The sequence below is a fragment of the Paralichthys olivaceus genome, chromosome 2 (genome assembly GCF_024713975.1).
Source record: "Paralichthys olivaceus isolate ysfri-2021 chromosome 2, ASM2471397v2, whole genome shotgun sequence".
Taxonomy (NCBI): Eukaryota; Metazoa; Chordata; class Actinopteri; order Pleuronectiformes; family Paralichthyidae; genus Paralichthys; species Paralichthys olivaceus.
This window is the reverse complement of record NC_091094.1, coordinates 17,804,895-17,820,041: the sequence shown is the minus strand read 5'-3', so window position 1 is coordinate 17,820,041 and position 15,147 is coordinate 17,804,895. Positions and strand designations below refer to the sequence as shown.

General features: G+C 41.3%; 2 protein-coding genes across 3 annotated transcripts; both read left to right on the top strand.

Annotated features, from left to right (window-relative positions):
* Positions 1-303: 303 nt before the first annotated feature.
* strip1 (striatin interacting protein 1) lies at positions 304-8,872 on the top strand. Its single transcript, XM_020086944.2, has 20 exons — positions 304-562; positions 1,581-1,650; positions 1,792-1,866; positions 2,052-2,186; positions 2,275-2,395; positions 2,692-2,867; positions 2,963-3,090; positions 3,206-3,388; positions 3,855-4,075; positions 4,244-4,309; positions 4,443-4,506; positions 4,628-4,699; positions 4,901-4,975; positions 5,861-5,958; positions 6,049-6,175; positions 6,339-6,439; positions 6,535-6,601; positions 6,711-6,815; positions 6,910-7,114; positions 7,450-8,872. The coding sequence occupies exons 1-20, from the start codon at positions 440-442 to the stop codon at positions 7,695-7,697; spliced, it is 2,460 nt and encodes an 819-aa protein (XP_019942503.1). The 5' UTR covers positions 304-439; the 3' UTR covers positions 7,698-8,872.
* Positions 8,873-9,283: 411 nt separating this feature from the next.
* Positions 9,284-14,733, top strand: LOC109629086 (tripartite motif-containing protein 16-like protein). 2 transcript variants are annotated; one of them, XM_020086563.2, is made up of 7 exons: positions 9,284-9,732; positions 11,124-11,219; positions 11,319-11,552; positions 11,628-11,796; positions 11,882-11,971; positions 12,731-12,802; positions 12,907-14,733. In XM_020086563.2, the coding sequence occupies exons 1-7, from the start codon at positions 9,373-9,375 to the stop codon at positions 13,455-13,457; spliced, it is 1,572 nt and encodes a 523-aa protein (XP_019942122.2). In that variant the 5' UTR covers positions 9,284-9,372; the 3' UTR covers positions 13,458-14,733. The 2 variants fall into 2 exon arrangements, with proteins under 2 accessions (XP_019942122.2, XP_069396016.1); XM_069539915.1 differs by lacking the exon at positions 11,882-11,971.
* The last annotated feature ends 414 nt before the right edge of the window (positions 14,734-15,147 follow it).

Genomic DNA, 15,147 nt, shown 5'->3' with positions numbered 1-15,147 from the left:
ACTGCAACAAAAACACAAACAAGTGCAAATTAAGAAGACGACTTCATCATTTAGACACAACACGTGCGAATACAAAACCAATAGCTGAATAAATGACCGAGGACATGTTTCCAGGGACCCAGGAAAGACGATGAACCTGGCTGTAGTTCCATCACCACTGACAAGTAGCAGACTTCACAAAGCCTGGAAACATCTCCGGGGTCCTTTTCGCTTTGTGTTTCTGTATTTGCATGTGTAGTGACTTTCTGCAGCGCGTGTGTTGTTTCAAACATTTGCACGTGTGTTTCCAAAATGCATTTGTTTGCAGAATTCAATTCCGTTTGAAAATTCTTTAAGAAGGAAAACTGAAACTTCACATTGAACGTAAACACGGAACTCGGGAGAAGTGGGCAGAAGAACTCCCTCCAGCTCTCGCGAGAGGACACTGCGCCCCACAGTAATGGACGTCAGTGGGAACCACAGTGGGAACGGTGGTGGGCTCCCAGTCAACAACAGACAGAGAGCCATGCTGCCCAACAAGAGCAGGGGCGAGTTCACCCGCAACCCGAGGAAAGACTCAGAGGTAACGTGGACACGAGTCTGTGATTTGTTGTCAGTGAGCCACAAACAGACGAGGCCCTTTGTTTCTGCTGTTGTGACACAACGTTAGCTAAGTTAGCTCGGACAGGCTAACACTTGTAAAATGACTCGACAACGTGGATTAGCAGCAACACTGACCCTGTTATTGAAGTATTTGTTTTATTGTACACACGGCGGTGTGGTGTTTCGTTCGTAGTGCGTCTGTAGTTCGTGTATTAGACATGTAACAGCGGTGTAGCATTACAGAGCAGCTAGCTGATGTTAGCTAGTGACAGCGGGCCAGCTGCTCAGAGGAACCTGCAGAAACAGTCTGTATCTCCTGTTTCACTCGTGTCTGTCTCATGTGTTGTCCTGGTGACGTTTCATAATCTCACTATAGATGCGTGTAACATGATGTGTCTGCTAATGTTTCTAAATAGAGCAGCGCAGGAAAGTCACTGCAAGACTCAGGGCTTTTCTCATGGTTTATAAATAATCACACAACACGAAGGAAGCAGAAACTGAATCGACAGCTGGAACCACTGTGGCTCTGAAATACAAAACTAATATGTCCTCAACAGTCTAAAAACCTCTACTGTCTTACTGCATATAGGTTTGATAAGCAGAGTGCACTGTGAAGTAGGAAAAGGAAAAGTGACCATAACGCAGCAGTATTACTGGTTTTACTATTGTTTACAGTATGTTTTTATTATTATTGTTACTGATACTGTGAGAGTTTGAGCTAATCCAAGTGGAAGTAATTTTAGATATGTCAGGGTAGTTTTAATTGTAGAAAGTTTTAACTGACTTTAGATAACTATAGATTTAACTGATCACTCGTGTTTTATACTAAATCTAAATCTGCAAAGTAGTAACTTGCACTCCTGCCCTCAAATTAGTTCAAAATGTACTGTATATCATGGTTCCAGCATTTTGTTTTGTAGATAATGAGCTAATCCAGATTTTGGAGGTCTGTGTATTAACCTGATTAATGAAGAGATCCTATATGTAATCTGTCACAGGGGATGTCTGAGTCTCCGGACCTGGAGTTTGAATATGCGGACACAGACAAGTGGGCTGCAGAGCTGTCCGGTATGTGGTTTGTTGTGTAACATTTTGCCATCATAGACACAGAGATTTCCTGACTTATTTTTGTTCCCTTGAACCCATCATTCTTTTACAACTTGTAATCTGTACTAAAATTAGATTGTTTTCATGTTCTCTATGTTCTAGAGCTGTACAGTTATACTGAAGGACCAGAGTTTGCTCTCAACCGGAAGTGCTTTGAGGAGGAGTTCAGAACACATGGTGTGTAGTTAAACGTACATACAATCAAAAATGAATGAATGAATCATAAAGATTTTATTACATCAAGATGAAGAAATGACTCTCAGTTTATAAGGAACAACTAGCCAAAACTAATGCAGCGAAATCCATCAGTCCTGCAATAAATCGTCCATTCATGAATTATCTCCACCTCTAATGTGCCTTAGTGTCTGATAAGAAGTGGACCGATCTCGATGAAGCTCAGCACAGAGCTCATGCTATGCGCCTGTTAGATGGTCTGGAGGTGATCGCCCGGGAGAAGAGGCTGAAGGTTGCGAGGGCCATTCTTTACATGGCTCAGGGTCAGTCCACGTCACCTGATTTAAAAGGGGAAATTGTGTTAGAAGTGGCATTGAACAGGGAAGTTATTTACATTTTGTTTCTCTCCAGGAACCTTCGCAGAGTGCAGCTCCGAGGCTGAGGTGCAGCATTGGATGAGATACAACATTTTTCTGCTCTTGGACGTGGGGACCTTCTCTGCTCTAGTGGAACTGCTCAACATGGAGATTGAGTAAATTTTCCATTAGTTTTCTAACCTTGCAGGAGTATACCTGACAAAACACTAGTTTTCACTACAAGACTAAAACATTAATTGAAATTCAGTACAACAGCTTAATCATGTAAGCCATGTGGATTTTAACCAAGACAAATGTTTGGTTTTACCTCTTTCAGCTTATTCATTGATATATAGCACGTGGATGATGGGTGGCTTGGCAATATTAGAAGTTTATTCATTAAAAAATAATTGTTCTTATTGAATTTTGTGGTGAAACTAATTTCTTGTATGATCCATTTTCTGTCTTGCAGTAACAGCGCTGCCTGTAGTAGTGCTGTGAGAAAACCAGCCATATCCCTCGCGGACAGCACAGACCTCAGAGTGCTGCTCAACATAATGTATCTCATTGTGGAGACAATCCAACAGGATGACCCGACTGACAGACCTGAATGGAAAATCATCAGGGAAACCTTCAGAGCAGAGCTGGGTACATTTCATCAGACTATTAAAAGCTGTAGTAGTGTTATGGGCATGAACAAAATCTACCATATAAATTAATTCCACTCTGTTTCTCGAATGTAGGATCTTCTCTTTTCAACAACGAACCCATTTCGGTCATGCTCTTTGGTATGGTTACCAAGTTCTGCAGTGGACACGCCCCCCACTTCCCAATGAAGAAAGTGTTGTTACTGTTGTGGAAGAGCATACTGGTAAGAGATGTGAATCTGCCTTTCATGACTGTTGACTCTAAATCTGATTATCCTACAACAAAAAGGTCAAATCTGTAGTCGAGAGACATTAAAAAACCTCCTGTGTTCTCTTCAGTTCACACTCGGAGGGTTTGAGCAGCTCCAAAGCATAAAGGTTCGTAAGCGCGAGGAGCTGGGTCTACCGCCTCTTCCGGAGGACTGCATACGAGTTATACGCAGCATGAGGGCGGCTTCTCCTCCTGCATCAGCATCTGACCTTATAGAGCAGCAACAGAAGCGGGCACGCCGTGAACACAAGGTAGTGATTACTGCTGCTTCCTGCTCATAGATCTAACATATTGTGGATTAAAGCTTCCTACAAGTGGAATGTGTTTTTTGTCTGATTGTGATATTCAAATTTGTAAAGAGCATCTTTCAATCTCTTAACCTCTCATACATTCTCAGTTAAAAAAAACATGGAATTCACTGTCACAGTGTTTAAGGATATTTTAAGCATACTACTTTAATTATTCAGTGCTTAATGGCCCATGATCCGACACATTCAGGAGATGCACTGCTTCGACAAAATAGTGTGAATCCTTTGGCGCGCAGGTATAAGTCAAAACGTTTTTAATGACATCCCCCACATGGAAATGATGTTAAAGCAACATGACACAAAGATTGAATCAATCCAATCCATTCTCCATAGTGTGAAAAAAGTCACATTGAACAGAGTTGAAGGGTTCAATAAACGGTCAATTTCAACAGTCTGACTTGTTGTGCAGGCTCTGATCAAACAGGACAATCTGGATGCTTTCAATGAAAAGGACCCTTACAAGGCCGACGACTCTCGCGAGGATGAGGATGACAGCGACGACAACGACAACTCTTTAGAAGCAGAGACTTTCCCGCTCGAAAGGGACGAGGTGATGCCTCCGCCGATACCCCACCCTCCATCAGAGAGGGTCTCCTTCCCCAAAGGTCTGCCGTGGGCTCCGAAAGTCAGGTACCCTTAAGTCTTACTGAAAAGTAATCCTGCATTTGGAATAACTTTTGAGTTGTGAAGGAAATTTAAAGGAAGATCATTTCCTTATTCCTTTCTCACGGAAACAAATCTAGAAAACCTTTTGAGGATGTTTTTTTGGTTTTGACACAGTCGTCTTTTCTCCCACAGGGAGAAAGACATTGAAAATTTCCTGGAATCTAGTAGAAGTAAATTCATTGGTTACACACTCGGGAGGTAAGTTAGCTGTGCGTTGGCTACAAACAACAGCAGTTCATTTTTTGTACACTGAACAGAACCAACTCTTACTGTATTCTCTATGTCCTGAATAATGTATGAAAACACTGTTATTAATGTGCCGGTCCTGCAGTGATACAGATACGGTTGTTGGCTTACCCAGGCCAATTCATGAGAGCATCAAGACATTAAAGCAGGTACATCATTTTTACATCAGTATTTCATGAATCATGCTTTACCAAGAGAATAGCATCAGAATGTTTTATAGCTATAGTAATCCAGGACATACATTTACCAAGTTTTTTTTTTTTTTTTCAGCACAAGTATGTGTCCATTGCTGAGATACAGATTGCAAAGGAGGAAGAGTTCCAGAAAACCCCTCTGTCTGGTGTAAGTGGAAACAAAAACCATTCACTTTCATAATGCAGTTCATTAATTTGACGTGAATTACACTGTTTTGTAGTTATAAGCATGTTTTTTGGAATAAACGATAGAATACACTAACTTCACATATGAGAAATTTACCCTTTGTGTCCTAAAATATTTTTCAGTTTTTTCAAGTTTCTTGGTTTTTGCTTTGTTTTTCTCCAGGGTGAAGAGGAGGTGGAGATGTGCGCCACAGAGTTACTCTATCAGGGAATTCTACCCAGTTTGCCTCAGTACATGGTCAGTGTGTCTGAGGCTCGGTACTGTCACGCTTGTTTTTCCCGAGATACGAGAAGAGTCAATTCGTGTAAAATCAATGAACATTTATTACCAAACAATGAAAAGGTATTACATAGCTATGGGCATCCTCACACAACCTGGCTCTAAGTCACCCAGAATCGTGAAAAGTCGTCCCGTACATTTGGCATCACACAGTTTTTGTAACATGAGAATTAACGTGATTAATAAGGGCGGGGAATAGCCATGGTTTAGACTCAGCTCTCCCTTGTTGGTGCACAGGCTCAGTCCTGGCCTCTTGGCACTTGAAAAAACCAATGAGCACTAGCCGCTTCTTGCTTGGTCCCTCCTTTGACGACGTGGTACCATCTTTACCTTGAGCCTCGTGTCCCCAACTCTACCTATCTCCAGTTATGTTTTATCTTCTCTTGCACATCATGCTCAGTGTATCATCCTTAGTTTCAACGCGATAACAATGTGTTATTATTTCAAACAATGGTCATGCTAAAACTGGGACAACTAAAGCTGTGAACAAGAGATGGTTACTGAAAATGGTGCACACAGTGTTTAATGACTTAAAAGTAACACATGGTGCACAAGTGCTTGTCAACTTAAAGGTAATATTCTCCACAGTACTCTTCTCAGACAATTTAATTGATGCTAATATGGATCACTCACAATCACTAAAAACTGTTCATTGTACTGTTTGATACTTAACACACAATTATTACTCGGACTCTAGTTTGGTAAATTCAAATAAAACAAAGTGAGTTACTTGAATACATGTATATAACTACTCAATGTGATACATATAATTACCCATCATGATATATTATTATCTCTCCCTGAAGTATTGACTGACACATGGTGTGTCTCCCTCAATATCAGATCGCTCTTCTGAAGATCCTGCTTGCAGCAGCTCCAACCTCCAAAGCCAAAACCGACTCCATTAACATCCTGGCGGACGTGCTGCCAGAGGAGATGCCGTAAGTGAAGATGTCTTTAAACAGGTTCAACAGCTATTTCAATAGATTCTCACCTGGCCTTTTACTTATCTCTTCTATCTGACTCTGCAGAACCACCGTGCTGCAAAGCATGAAACTTGGTGTTGATGTCAATCGGCACAAAGAGATCATCGTAAAGGCCATCTCTGCAATCCTGCTGCTGCTTCTCAAACACTTCAAACTCAACCACATCTACCAGGTACAGATGTCACACTCATGCTAACAAACAGTTCACAGTTGTGTGACTAATGAATATTTACGTGTTCAAAAATATCAAAGCAAAGGAATCATATTTATTTCACTTTGATTTAATTTTCTTTACTTTTTGCTGAATACTGTGTGTCTGTGTGTTGTTTTCATAGTTTGAATACATGGCTCAACACCTGGTGTTCGCCAACTGCATCCCCCTCATTCTGAAGTTCTTCAACCAGAACATTATGTCTTATATCACTGCAAAGAATAGGTACTTCAAAAATCATGAACCTTATTGATAATTAATGGCAGTGAAATGTGCTTGAATTCTTTTAAATTACATTTACTGTCTTTTAACCCTGACAGCATTTCAGTACTGGACTTTCCACACTGTGTTGTGCATGAGCTGCCGGAGTTAACAGCAGAGAGTCTGGTAAGTTTTTGTATTTCTGATGTTTTGTAGTTTTCACCATCTGGTTAAACCCAGTGTTGTGTGACTCCTCGTGTCAAACTTGTAAATTGTAATGTGGATCTTTTCTCAGGAAGCGGGAGACAACAATCAGTTTTGCTGGAGGAATTTGTTTTCCTGTATCAACCTGCTGAGGATTCTCAACAAACTGACCAAGTGGAAACACTCCAGAACAATGGTGACGCCACTTCACCACAGTTTTACCATGACAGATGAATCATGTCTTTACATTTTAAGGGTGTATTTCTCAACTTCTTTCATTTCATTCCCAGATGTTGGTGGTGTTCAAATCGGCTCCCATCCTGAAGAGGGCGCTGAAGGTCAAGCAGGCTATGATGCAGCTCTACGTCCTCAAACTGCTCAAAGTGCAGACCAAATACCTGGGACGTCAGTGGAGGAAGAGCAACATGAAGACCATGTCCGCCATTTATCAGAAGGTCCGACATCGCCTCAACGATGACTGGGCGTACGGAAACGGTGAGTGTGAACATGAACAATACATCAGAAAGTTTAAATGCTGGTGTTTAAATTCAATGATGATTGAAGCTCAGCTGGAGTTGCAGAACATTTCCAGTTGTATGTGGTCAACTGGGAACTCTTCTGAATAATTGTTTAGGTATTTAAAACCAAATAAGCCATGTTGGTTTTCTTTGTCTTTTATTTTCCTAAATAAGAATCTTACTATTTAAACTAAAGCTTTAGGAAAGTACTATGATTGCTGATGTCTGACTGATTAGGATTTTCAGATGCCGATATTAGGGAATAAAGATTTCTAATACAATATTGCTTGATTGCTGTCTCTCCCTGAGCAGATCTAGACGCTCGTCCCTGGGACTTCCAGGCCGAGGAGTGCGCTCTGCGGGCAAACATCGAGCGCTTCAACAGTCGCCGCTACGACAAAAGCCACATCAACCCAGACTTCCTGCCCGTGGACAACTGTCTGCAAAGTGTTCTGGGACAGCGCGTGGACCTGCCTGAGGACTTCCAAATGAACTATGACCTCTGGCTGGAGCGGGAGGTCTTCTCCAAACCTATTTCCTGGGAAGAACTGCTACAATGAAAATCAACCACTGTCAAGATCACGGTGGTTTTTAAAAATAAAATAAAACTGTTTCAATCAGGAGTTCAGAGAAATCACCAACGTGCTCTCATTGATGAAAGCGTTTTGTTACATATTCTGTACAGACTGAAGATCACAGCTGGATTTCACTCTCATTCATCTTCACATTGGACCAGTGTGATTTCTGCCGTTTGACCAGGGCTCCAACCAAATGCTTTTTGTGATGAACTTAGCATACGCGTAATTTCAGTCCCTTAGACTTTTCCCAAATGAGATGGCTGAAAATAAATTCATTCGTTTGTGGACGTAACTCAACTCCTAACTTACATTTCCAGGTGTCATTAACCTCGGCCCCTGAATCACTACATGACACTATGTTCTCTATGAGTTTATAAGAAGCTTATTTAGATTAAATCTTTTGTTTTAAATGTTGAGATGTGATAGGGCTTTAGGAAATAAATGTCACATTCCTTGATCTCTTACACTTCTTTCAGTTTATCTTCTTCAGGCAGAGGAAAAGGAATGAGGCTTTTTAGTCCTAATGTGCATTAAAAACGTGTTACTTTCTAATAATCGTTTCCTGAGGGGGACACACTTCTGATTTCCTGACTCAGATAACAGGGGCGGCTATGGCTGTGGTGGGTTGTGTTATTCCAGTCTTCCCCATCTGCATGCCGAAGTTTCCTTGGGCAAGACACTGAACCCTGAATTGCCCCTCATAGAAAAGGTGCTGTCCATAGATGCATTATATGTGTGAGCGCTTTACAAACACAGAATATTTACTTATCTGTTTTCATTCTGTTGCATTTAAAAGTTATTTCAATTGAATCTGCATTTTTCTGCGCCTCACCTGAGAGCTGCCTACACATCTTTGCCCGGGACCATTTAGACATGTTTATGTTTTTACAGTATTTTTGATTTACTTTGTTAAAACCGTTTTTACTTTGCCATTATTGATTGTGTGAAAGAAAAAGAATCATCAAAGCTCCGGTTTTAGATGAGGAAAAAAAACTAAAATTGCAAATTAACCATTTTCTTCTTTTTTTTTTTTTTACTTTTAGGCATTTTGTTGTTATGAAGATAAAGGAAAAGAGAATACATGTATATTGGGAGACTTATTTATCATCGCTTTGTCAGGTTTACGACTTCAATACTGTAATAAAAGTATACTGCCATTCCTGCTGCATTTATTTTTCTTACAGGGTCTGAGCAGCGAACCATCTTCATATTTATTTATACATTTGTCATATATATTCCAACAATACACAGTACGACATGTACTGAACTGCTTGTTGTCTCTCCTTGACTTAAAGAGGTTAGATAAAAAGAATTTACTGTTTTGCAGAGAAAAATATACAGATTATAACTAAAAATCAAAGCAATCAAATATACAAAACTTACAGAAAGTAAGTAATATTTTCTGCCATTGTTTATCGTGTAATAAGTTTTCGATGTGCAAAACATAAAAGCCGATATAGATGTGGCTGATTTTATCGAGCAACCGATAAATCAGTCGATCTTTCCTGAAGCGACCACCCCACCACCTCTGCTCTTTCTTTGTTCACTTCACAAACTTCAGTCACACTCACTTCCTGACTACAGATTGAGGAAGTGAAAGTAAACTTGAGTCTGTTATTCCACCTCTGCAGAAAACCCCCGCAGACACATCTGGTGCATGCAGAACAAGTGCAGACACTGGTGTCAGGAGCAGGGCAGCATCTGTCCCTGCAGCTGTTCTGGGTGTAGCTGCATGTTTCCTTCACAGCCTCAGCGGGTCATGAGCTCCTCTCTGTCCGAGCTGCTGAGAGACGCGCCGGGGAGGCAGCGACAGGATGGACCGGGACGGACCCCGCAGACACCCCGCAGGAGCCGCGCTGACACCGGGACTGAGGGGAGTGCTCGGTGCCGCAAACACGACAGCCCGCTGGATGTTTACTGCTGCACCGACGAGGAGATCATATGTGCGGTGTGCGCTTCGCAGGAGCACCGAGGACACAGGATCGGCTGCGTGGGGGAGGAGCGGAGGAGGAAACAGGTATTTCAAACAAACTCTTTTTCTAAAGTGAGAAAGACAGAAAAGAGACTTTACCCGCTGCACACACGAGCCTTCTTTACTTCACAATGAACTATTCGTACAGCACATTTCAACACACAGTTGGGAGGTGCTTCGCGGGTAAAACAATTCAAACCTGAAGGCAAACAACAAGAAACTATTCAGAGCAATTTAATGATCACTCAGCAAAAGAGCACACATACACTAACAAACAGTATCACACACGAGAAGAGAGATTTAGTAGAGATTTAAAAGAGGGGAAGAAGCTTTGAATCTCCAGAGCCCTGACAGAAAGGCCCCTCAGCCTCAACATTAGGAAAGCGGAAGTATAAGTCTGAATCACTGCGGTTCATTCTGTGCTGCAGCTTCATGGAGGTAAACAACAGGAGAAGTTGCCCCTAGAGTTTCTGGAAACAGTCTGTGACTTGGACTCATCGTCAGTGATGCACCCGGGGTCAGAGGGTGTTGGGGGGCTATGATCATCAGACACACTGAGTGGGTGACCTGAGGGTGAGCTGTCAGTTTATTCAAATTAGAAATATGTTTTGTATTATTTATAGTTATTCATTGTGAAATTTATGGTTAAAGTGTAAAATATCAAGCCTGAATTAAATGTCTTTGTCGTACAGACTTGGGAATAACATCTTAGGAGTTGTGAAAGAACTTCTACTTTAGTTCCGATTAGTTATGGTGTCTTCCGCACATCTCATTGAGGCCTGCGTATCCCCACGGGAGCAAGGTTGAGGGTCAGATATCCTCACACAAGACATCTATTATTTGTTTACCGGATATAATAACATACTCATCGGCCCCCAGCAATACCCAAGGCCAGGTTACTGATAAAGGGTAAACTAGTGGTAAATTGTAACTGCGCTCAGGGACTTTTCTATCTAAATCAAAGGTCCCAAACAGAGGGGCTCCAACTCTTCTCTGACTTAGAGCAGAGGTCAAGAGGCAAGGCATAGGAACACAACCTGAGATAGAGACAGCAACTCTGGCCTTTTATGGACATGGGTGGAATGGGTGATGTGAGGTGGGGAGGTAAGGAGATGAGTTGGGGGGCTGTGTGAGAAAATTGCTCATGTTAACGTTGATACTGTTCATCACCGGAGCTCCTTGATGCGCATCAAGCTGCATTGAGCTCTTCTGCATAAGAACAAATCAAATGTTATATTCATGTTCTTAGTGAAGTAAATGTCATTAATGAAATTTTGTAGATCAGAGCAAAAAGCAAACAAACCAAATCAAAGCAATGGTCAGAGCACACAAAACTATGACAACATATCACATACATGACAGCTTTATTAAAAGGTTGCATTGCTGAACCGACAGGATTCAAACAACTGTGTCCACGTGTTAAACACACATTACAGAAGGAGCTGATGAAGATCCAGAAAAAGTCCAGAGAGATTCTGCACCATCAGAAGAGGAAATGTAGAAACCTGAAGGAGATCCTGGAACAGATTCAGGTGAGGAGCACGTGTGACCGTGTGATCTTCATACTGTTTGTATGAATGGACCCAGATACAGTTACATGGATCCCGCTCACCTGTGTGTGTATAAAACAGGAGGAGGTGAGACAAACGGCAGACTACTGTGAAGCCGTGCTGGTCAGTGTCATTGACTCCCTGCAGAGACATTACCTCTCAGTGAGGGATCTGATTGAAGCTCAGGGGGAGGCGGTGGAGGCTAAGGTTCACGTCTCCGTGCAGACCCTGGAGGCCGAGATGGAGGAGATGGAGAAGCGGGATGACGAGCTGGATCGTCTTGCACGGATGGACAGCAATGTTTGTTTCCTGCAGGTACTGTGATCACACCTGTGTCTTCGAAGATGTCCCCATGCCTGTGCCTGTTCCTCACTTGTTTTCCCTTCGCAGAAATGGCCGTCACTGCAGCGTCTCTTTGAAGAAGACTACCTCCACCCGGTAGACGAGGTCTCAGAGGATCGACTCCTCCCCTTCCAGCTCACAAAGGGAGCTGTGGAATTGCTCGGGAGGCAGCTGGAGGAATTTTGCCACTATTCATTTTCTTCAATTTCTGTGAATGGTTGGTGTCTTTGTTGACATATGGAAATATTGTCCCTGATCACAGTGGTTTTTTTTTTGACTATTTGTGACTGTGTTGATTGTAGCTGACAGAGGAGAGCAACAGGAATCAGAAGAGGAGACAGAGGACACAGACTTGGAGCATGAACATGAAGCTAGTGTCTCACAGTCCAACAGTTTGTATTAATCTTCTACAAATATTCTTATATTTGAAATGAAGAAGAATGATTTCTGTGGATTAATGTAATTCCACCATCTTATAAAACGTCCTGAAACACATTTAAAGCCTGATTTGTACACACACACACACACACACACACACACACACACACGTGCATGGCTGAAACCACAGCAGACAACTGTAGGTCACTATAAACAGCACAATTTGTCACACAAGACCTTGTACCATGTGTTATTAGAATTTATTCCACAGGTCATAATGTTATATGTCATTAAGGAATAATAATCAAAAACTTCAGATATTTTACAATTTACTCCTAACTTAAAGGTCCAGTGTGTAAGATTTAGGTGAAAGGGAACTATTGGCAGATATTTAATGTAGAATAATCCTCATGATGTTTTCACTAGTTCATTTCATCTAAATTGTACAAATTGTATTTTCTTTACCCCAGAAAAGGCCCTTTATATTTAAATACTTTATATTTACATTGAGAGAGTCTTCTCTACGGAGGCCACCATGTTTTTTACATTAGTCCAGACTGAACAAACTAAACACCTTTTGAGTTTTAATGACAACTGAAGCTACCACAGGTTCTTTTTCATGTTTGGAAAGAGAGGATGAGGTGAGCGGTGTTCAGCTGCATCATGAAACACTAGATATCACAAAATTCTACACACTGAACCTTTAAGAAATATACTGTACGATGTGACTAGAACAACTATTGTGATTTTTCAGTTGTGATGTCGTCTCACAGATTCCTCAGCAGGTGACAGCTCCCTGACCGAACAGACCGAGGAGCCGACGACCAGAGCAGAGTTTCTCCACTGTGAGTTTCTCGTCTCATACAGTCCACTTATCTGCACTGGGCTCCACCATAGTCCACCTCAACTGTGCTGTTTCACCTCACATCTTTCTCTTCCACGACCTCAGATGCATGTGAGCTCACCCTGGACCCCACCACGGCTCACGAGGACCTGGTCGTGTCTGGGGGAGACAAAGAGGTCAAGCCGAACACTCAGATATCAAGGAGCTCGGTTCCACCATTCCGCCACCCGGAGAGGTTTATCCACCGGCGGCAGGTGCTGTGCAGAGAGGGACTGCAGGCCGAGCGCTGCTACTATGAAATCGAGGTGGAAGGCGACAAGGTGGAGATCGCACTCGTCTACAAAGGTATGGAAAGAAAATCCCGGACAAAGCTGTCTGCCTTTGGGGCAAATGCGAACTCCTGGAGCCTTGATCGATCTGCACACTACTCAGTGAGTCACAACAGCAACAGTGTTCAGCTCACAAGGTGCCCCCATCATCACAGGATCGGGGTTTATCTGAAGTTCAAGGAGGGGACTCTGTCCTTCTACGAGGTGTCGGACAGTATGATCTTTCTTTACAAGATGGAGGCTGAATTCACGGAGCAGCTGTATCCAGGCTTCTGGCTCGGAGACAAATGTTCCATCAGGATCTGTGATTTGACACAGGACAGATGATGAAGGATTCAGAGGTTTATAAACACCCAGTGCAAGTTTATTCACATCCAAGTTTCTTGTAAGAAACTACTATGCATTGTTTATTTTATGATTTATTCCTTTTGCTCAGCTATGTGCTTTTCATCCCTTTGATTTTATCAGTCTGTTACTGGCACTGTAATATACTGTATCTCTGTGCACTTGTCCAGCTCATGCTAACACATGAGCAGCTTGTGGCTTCCTGGCACTTGGCTCTATCCGGCTACTTTGGGGCAAATGGCCAAATGTTCTAGTTCTCTGTATTTGATAAGGGAAAATTTAAATATAAAAATAAATGAAATTTATCTTTTTTATTGTATTTTATTAACATCTCACAATGTTAAAGAAAGTGGAAACAAATATATATACATATAACCACCAGAAAAATTCACGTATCCAACAGCAACATGTCATTTCTTTATTTTTATTATTTTAAATGATGTGCACAATTGTATTTGTTTGTATTTATTTTTTTACAGTAATTGTCAGTATCGTACAATCATAATGTGACTGAGGAAGGAGAGTGAAGCTGTAAAGGGACATTTCTAAATGTGTCTCCTGTACAGACAATGGTTCAGATGGGAGCTTAATTAGGCCCTGCACCCACAGGTAATAAGAAGAAGTCTACTACACACTCACACACACACACACTCACACACACACACACGCACACACACTTGTAGTATAATTCTTGGTCACTATACTATGTCACGTATGAATGTCACTATATACCTTTAATCTGCACTTCAATCTAATGTGTGTTGAAACATACTTTGCTAATGATTAAAACAAGTTTAACACAATGATTACGAATCGAACCATATACTCTGTGTTTATCAAACAATATGATGTGTATGTATAACTTGTGTGAAGAAATAATAATCTTTTTAAAAAAGGCAATCTGACAAAACTGAAACATAATGGTGTCAAGAGTAATCACAATATCTTTTAAAAAAATAGTAAACTGATTAAACAGAAGATAATGATGTCAAGAATAATCAAAACTGTTTAAAGGAAAAAGAAACATGTCTGTGCAAAACAGTGAACTTCAAGTGGGAAGTCCCAAAAGCTGGCCAAAGTAACCTATGGGCTTAGGCCATGATGTAATGATAGACCACAGGTGTGGCCTCTAAGGGTTTATATGTATATATATAGATGGAACCACACCACTGTTAGACCGAGTTCTTCTCTGGTGCTGCTCAGGCTCACTACTGAATGCTCTCGGGTTTTCTTGTCGACAATAAAACTCTGTTGCCTTCAAGTTGACTTCTCCTGTTTTTCATTCAACTGAATTTTTTTTGGACCAAGATTGAAACTTAGTTTTCACAACACACTCCAGAAAGAAGAGTCACAACATCCCTTTGGATTTGAGGGGTGATTCCTAATCATTGTGTTAAACTGACACTCAGGCGTTAACATCTCCTTCATTGATTCTGTTGATATTGCTTTTATACCGACCTCAGACTTACTGCGATGATGACAACAAAACTTTTTTATTGCAGTGACAAAAAAAAAAAAATCAATCAATCACATTCATTATTACTTCATGTAACATTTAATGCTAAAACAGTTAGCCTACTTTTTAAGACATTGATATACACCACATGAATAAAATCCATCCTCCTAATAATTTGGTTATACAAGATTATTTACAGACTTGAACAACAGATAG